Below are 7304 nucleotides of genomic sequence, written 5' to 3' on the forward strand. Positions count from 1 at the left end.
AATAAAAAGAAAAAAAAAAAAAAAAAAAGAAAAGAACAAGAGCATGCACATAATAATAATAATAAGAATAAGAAGAAGAATATATTAAAATATAAAAAAAATGAAAAATATGTACAGTTCCTTCTTATGAACTGTTTTATATATATAATATATATTTAAAAAAAATAATATACTTGTTTTATAAGATTGAGAAGGTGTTCTCATAAATATAGTAATAAATAATTATGTATTGAAAAAAATAAAAACAAGAATAAAATAATAATATATAATGTAATACACAAATTTTTTATACAAAAAAATAAAATAAAATAAAATAAAATAAAAATAAAAGGTAGTAGAAGGATATAATTATTAATTACATAAACGAAATAAATATAAAATTTAAAACACATAAAATATAATATTACATATATATATGTATATATTATAAGCGTATGTGCCCCATAATTAAAATTTAAAAACAAAAAAAAAAAAAAAAAAAAAAGAGTGAACTTTTTTCACCTCTTCATTTTTTATTTTCAAACAGATTATGTAAAAATGTAATTGTATACATGTACGCAAACACAAAAGCATGTTATATATATATATATATACAACAGTATTTATATATACATATAACAGTATATACATATAAAAATTATTACACATATATATATATATATATATATATATATATATATATATTATTTATTTATTTATTTATTATATGCATTATATAACAAAACCTTATATGTACACACATATACATCACACTTTTGTTCACCTTTCATAATCATATGATGTCTGTTTTGTTGGAGTTGTTCGAATATTATCATCAATGTGGATATTTAATTTTTTACAAAGAAATGATATTATTCTATAATTACTATGTGTATAATATAATTCTTTATACAAGAAACACCTTTTCTGTAACATAAAAATATATTTTATTTCATCAAATTTGTATTTATATATAAAAAATAGCAAACTTAAAAATTTATGATTATCTAAATATTCATTATTTATGCATAATTCACGAAATATATGTTTATTTATAGCTAATTCATGATAATATCGAACTTTTATTATTCTGTAATATATTTCAATAAACCTCTTCATAATGTTATTATCCTGAAATCCATTCTTATCAATTCCTTCTTTATCATCACAACTTATACTAATATAACTGTTCTTATTTTCTATATTTGAATTATCATTATATATATTCTCCCTTTTGTTATTTATCCTTTTTATATTACTATTATTATTATTATTATCTTCTAATGTGTACCTTTTTTTATCATCATCATCATCTTTGCACACTTTTTTATTATTTACCTGAACATGTTCATAATTTTTTTTTTTTTTTTTTATGGCTAGCTCATCAAAGGACAAATTCAAATTAAGTTGTAAATTTTTTATATCTTTTATAACATATAAATTATCATTACAGGAATTAAAATTTTTTGCAACATTATAATATTCTTCCTTTTGGTATGAATAATTTTTTTTATCTTCTTGTTCATTATATGTATATTGTATATATCTAAATATCATAATATTTGTAATTAATTCTATACATTCAATAAATTTCTCCTTTTTCTTCTTTATTTGTAAAGAATTCAAAATAAGATATAAGCTTTCGTTCGTCATAAAATAAAATGAACATACAGAATTGTATTTTTTTTTATTTACAACATACGTGAAGAACGTGTTTAAGAATTCTTCATCAATAATTATATCATTATGAACAGAATTATAAATATTATTGTTTTTATATAATATATATGCAATACGTTTCTTTATTCTTTTCTCATCATGAATATTTTTATTAACTTTATTATTATATATAATATCAATAAGTGTCCTTTTTTCGTTTGTATTTATATTGAATAAATTGTTTATTTTTTCATTATCCATATCTTTTAATTTATACGTAAACATATCACTATTTCTTTCTTGTCCTAATAAATAATCCAAAAAGAAATCTAAAAAAACAACATATTCATTTTCTTTTTCTTTGTACAGTAACTTGTATATTTTAGAAATGACTAAAGCTAAATAATTAACATTTAAATATGATAATTTAAAAATAATGTTCGTAAGTAAAAATTTTATATTCAATGAATTATAATAATGAATGTGTAAAGCAAATAAATCAACTGGTGCGTATATAAAAATATTGTTTAGAATATTATAAATATAATTATTTATATCAAAAAGTTTCTTTTTTTCATATTTTATGGATATATTATTATATAAACTATTTGGTATACTCATTTCTTTTTTTTTGTAATCCACATTTGTTTCTTCATTATATTTATTTTTTTCTTTATTCACAATATACTTATTATAATGTTTATTTGGACTTATATAATTTATTTTTGAATTTGTAAGAATATATTTACTTGTCACCTTATTATGATATGTATCATTTACTATTTGTACTTTCGGGTTGTTTTGATTTTTACTATTCCAATTATTTTCTAATAATTCATTCATATTATAATTTATATTTGATATATAAGTATGGGTATCCTTAAAAGTATTGTAAATTTCATTTCGAAAATAAAAATGATACATGCTATTTTTATCTTCTTCCACCTCTTCTTCTAACATTTTTTTTATCTTAATAAAGTCGTCATATGTACTAAAACAATTTTTGAAATATTCATATATTTGTAAAATTTCTAGGGCATTGAATTTTTTATAAATATGAACATGTTTATATTTATCTAAATCATAATTTATCTTTTCTTTATATTTATGATAATTATTAATTTTGTAGAATAAAAATATATCGAATTCTTTAAAATTAGGAATACCTACAAATAAACTTTTGAGAAATAGTAAAATACCTTTATAATATTTCAATTCAACGTAAAAGAAAAATAGATCTAATAAAATGTCAGATTCAAATAAAAGTAACTTATTTTGTTCATTGTATTTTACAGTAAATATATGTTTTGTAATATTTTGAATACATTTTTTTTTTTTTTTTTTTTTTTCTTCTTCATAATTTTTTATTTCACGATATGTGTAATCAGTATCATTGTTTTTTTCTTTTTTTATACAATCATTATGTATTTGGTTATGTAAAATATTAGATGTATGACTATTTTTTAAGTTATCTATATGTCTACATGTATGTATCACACCGACATAATTATCATCATCATTATTATTATTATTAATATTATTTATATTAATATTATTTATATTAATATTATTTATATTAACATTATTTATATTAATATTATTTTGCTTTTGTTCATTTATGATAAGCACATTACAATATATCAAAGAAAGATCACACAAGTATTTTATAATATGCGAATTTTTATATTGACTTAATAAATTTAAAAACTGTCTTTCTTGTAAGGTTAAAATTTCTGTTTTAATTTTATGAAATAATATATTATCAATAAATATATTGTAATAATTATATTTTTCCATCAACAATTTTAAAGATAAAAAGAGCACACTATGACAATTTTTATGTATAGGTATATAATTATAACACAAACTTAATAAGAATTTATTATTTAATATATTAATATATGGGAAATTATATACATGGAAATTAAAAATGTTAGAAATAATAAAATATATATCTTGAGTATCATATGTTTTTAAATTTTTTAAAATATATTCATATAAAACTTTTAATAGTTCTTCTTTAAAATATTTATAATATATAATAACATCTAATAATAAAATAATTTTCCTTTTTTTTTTATCATGGATATCATTTTTATTATAATATTCATATATATAATTATGTGTGCAATTATTTTCAACAATATATTCGTTGTGTAACGATCCGTAAAAGGAACTAAGATAAGTATTATCCAAATGGTTTATTTGGTAATTACTATAACTATTACTAAAACTATTACTACAACTATTACTATAACTATTACTATTATTATTATCATCATATTTATTATCATTCACATCTTTCTTCACGCTCCTATTTATATCCACATTTTTTTGTTTAAGACTATCATCTTTATAATCCCTTTGATTGTGCACTTCCATATTTTTTTCATGCCTATGATTGTCTTGAACATGATTTGAAATATTTTTTTTTAAAAAAAAAGGATCAACATAATCTACATTCTTTTCATCATTTAACATATAAAGTTTGTTAATTATTTGTGGGTGGAAATATTCGATTATATTTCTTTTCTCATAATTTAATTTTTTCAAATTATTTAAGATATATATAATTATATTAATGTGGAAATTCAATTCATTGGTTATTATATAATCAATTAATATATCGATGGTTTTTTCATTCTTACAATTAATGTAAAATAAAGAAGTGAATATATTTAAAATATTATCATTTGTTAAATATTCTTTATTTTTTAATATAATACTAAGTATAGTGTTAATAAAAGTATTATTTATAGTGTTAAAATAAGAATATATATATAAAATCAAATGTATGTGTGATATTTTAAAATATTCTTTATTCATAAATATATACTTTTCTAATAATTTTAAAAAATTTACATTTCTATATCTTAATTTGTATAAACTTATTAATATGGTTGTTATGCTATTAGGAGTAATTTCTTGTTCTTCATCATCATAAAGATTATATTGTTGTATATTATAATAAATATCATTATTATGATAATTTAAATTATTTAAATAATTTATAATATATACTTCTAATGAATTTATTATTTTTCTTATTAAATGAATATTCTGTAATCTTACATTACTTGCACATTTTATGCTATCAACTAATTCTTTATATTTCTGGTAATGTATTGGTGTTCGTATAAAATTCTTTGAATCCAAACTATTGATGTTTATATATTTGTTTAAGCAAAAATATACATAGATGTTCTTAAATTTATTCTTTTCATTGTTCACCTTACTTCTTTCATGAATAATTTCTTGAGCACCATTTATATGTAATGATCTTTTCTTAACATAAACAAACAATAAAAAGTTATTCCTATCAAATGTTCTTTTATACATTCTACCAAAATGAAAATGTATACATATATATAAATATATATATATATATATATAATGCCCTATCGTATATTCTTCATAACTCACATGTTTAAATATATATCATCATAAATATATACATATATATATATATATACATATATATATATATATTTTACGTAATTCTTAATTTCTCATGAGAATCAAAAATGAATAGTTCAAATTATATATATTTTTTTATAAATTGTAGCAGCAAAATTTAACAAAACATATAGATAAATAATTAAATATATATATATATATATATATATATATATATGTTGAAGTGTTCCACCCTTTAAGAAAAAACATGTGTGCTCATCAAAAAAAAATAATTATATATATATATAATATATATAAAAATGTTGGGTACGACAAAAAAAAAAAAAAAAAATAAATAAATAAAAAAATAAATAAAAAAATAAAAAAATCAATAAATATATATAATATTTTTATATTTTTATATTGGAGTGTATTATACATTTCCTTTTATTTATTTATTTTTATTTATTTATTTCCTTTTATTTATTTATTTCCTTTTATTTATTTATTTCCTTTTATTTATTTATTTCCTTTTATTTATTTATTTCCTTTTATTTATTTATTTTTTATTTTTTTTATTTATTTTTTTGTTCCCCTCAAAATATGGAATCCCATTTTGAGAAAACAAATCATACAGATATTTTATTATAAATATAGAATGATATAATGATGTATGAATTAAACGATGCTAAGTTGGAAAGGATATCGAACAAAGATTTAATTCGAAAAATAATAGAGTTACAATATTGTCTTATCAATTTATCAGATAGTATGGAAATATTAAAAAGCAAAAATAAAATATTAGATGAGGAAAATGAATATTTACAAAAAAATATTGAAAATATTGTAAATGATGTTAAAAATGAGTCAACAAATTATTTGAACAAGACAAATAAAAATAAAAATAAAAATGATGATAATAAAAATTATAATGTAGATATAATAAATGACGAATATAAAAATAATTGTAATGATAATTATAATTATAATCAGAATTATTATACACATGATAATATTAAGGGAAATATTTCAAATATATACACACATAATATTATACCCGAGCAACATATAAATGAAAACGCTTCTTTAATATCAAATGAACAAAAAAATATTATAAAAACCAAACATACCATCATAAATAATATACCTCATATGGACCAAAAAACAAATGACAATATGGAAGACTATATAAATAAGAATCATCAAAATGATTATCATAAAAACAATTATAAACATATAAATAAAGACAATATTACACAAAATCATCATAACAATTTCACACACAAAATGAATTCAAATAATGATAGTTGTAATATTTATAATAATAATATTGATATTTATAAAAATTCAAATATTAATGATAAACAAATTATAGACGAAAATAATACTTTAACACAAACTATTCAACCAAAAAAAAATGTAAACAATAATGTTAAAAATCATATTTTTAATACATTAAAAGATAGTACAACGAAGAGTAATATATATAATTTAATTATGGAAACGGATAAATTAAATTCTATATTTAATATGGCTACTAATGTTTTAAATAACTCCTTTTTTTATCTATCAAAAGAACATAATCAAAAGAAAAATAATCATGACACACATAATAATTATAAAAATTTAAATTATAAACAAAGTTATCAAAATGAAACAAATCATCAAAAATCAACTTATTTAAGAAATACAAAAAATAATCATATGAAAAATGATATATTCTGTAAAGAAACTTACCTGAATTGTTCAGGTAAAAATGATAAATATAAAATCGATCAACAACAAAATTATATTAAGCAGGATAATGAAATTATTAAAAGAGAAGATGACGAGAAAAAAATTATGAACGATGGTATAATAAAAGAGGAAATAAAAAGGGAAGATGAGAACATTATAAAAGATGAAATAAAAAGGGAAGATGAGAACATTATAAAAGAGGAAATAAAAAATAAAGATAAGGAAATTACAAAGGAGGAAATAAAAAGGGAAGATGAGAACATTATAAAAGAGGAAATAAAAAATAAAGATAAGGAAATTACAAAGGAGGAAATAAAAAAGGAAAAAAACAACATTACAAATGATGAAATAAACAAGGAAGAAAACAACATTACAAAGGAGGAAATAAAAAAGGAAGAAAACAACATTACAAATGATGAAATAAACAAGGAAGAAAACAACATTACAAAGGAGGAAATAAAAAAGGAAGAAAACAACATTACAAAGGAGGAAATAAACAAGGAAGAAAACAACATTACAAAGGAGGAAATAAG

At 18.1% G+C, this 7304-nt stretch overlaps 2 protein-coding genes across 2 annotated transcripts; one reads left to right on the forward strand and one right to left on the reverse strand.

Moving 5' to 3' along the window:
* Positions 1–759: 759 nt before the first annotated feature.
* On the reverse strand, positions 760–4977 carry PRSY57_1307600 (hypothetical protein; the record flags this gene model as incomplete). Its single annotated transcript, XM_020115139.1, has 1 exon — positions 760–4977. One exon carries the CDS (start codon positions 4975–4977, stop codon positions 760–762), a length of 4218 nt encoding a protein of 1405 aa, XP_019970062.1.
* A 726-nt stretch (positions 4978–5703) lies between these two features.
* PRSY57_1307700 (hypothetical protein) lies at positions 5704–7304 on the forward strand (the record flags this gene model as incomplete). The annotated part of the gene is made up of 1 exon (XM_012909013.2): positions 5704–7304. A coding segment is annotated over one exon (1601 nt), but the record flags the coding sequence as incomplete, so codon positions are not given.

Source organism: Plasmodium reichenowi, chromosome 13 (genome assembly GCF_001601855.1).
Source record: "Plasmodium reichenowi strain SY57 chromosome 13, whole genome shotgun sequence".
Taxonomy (NCBI): domain Eukaryota; phylum Apicomplexa; class Aconoidasida; order Haemosporida; family Plasmodiidae; genus Plasmodium; species Plasmodium reichenowi.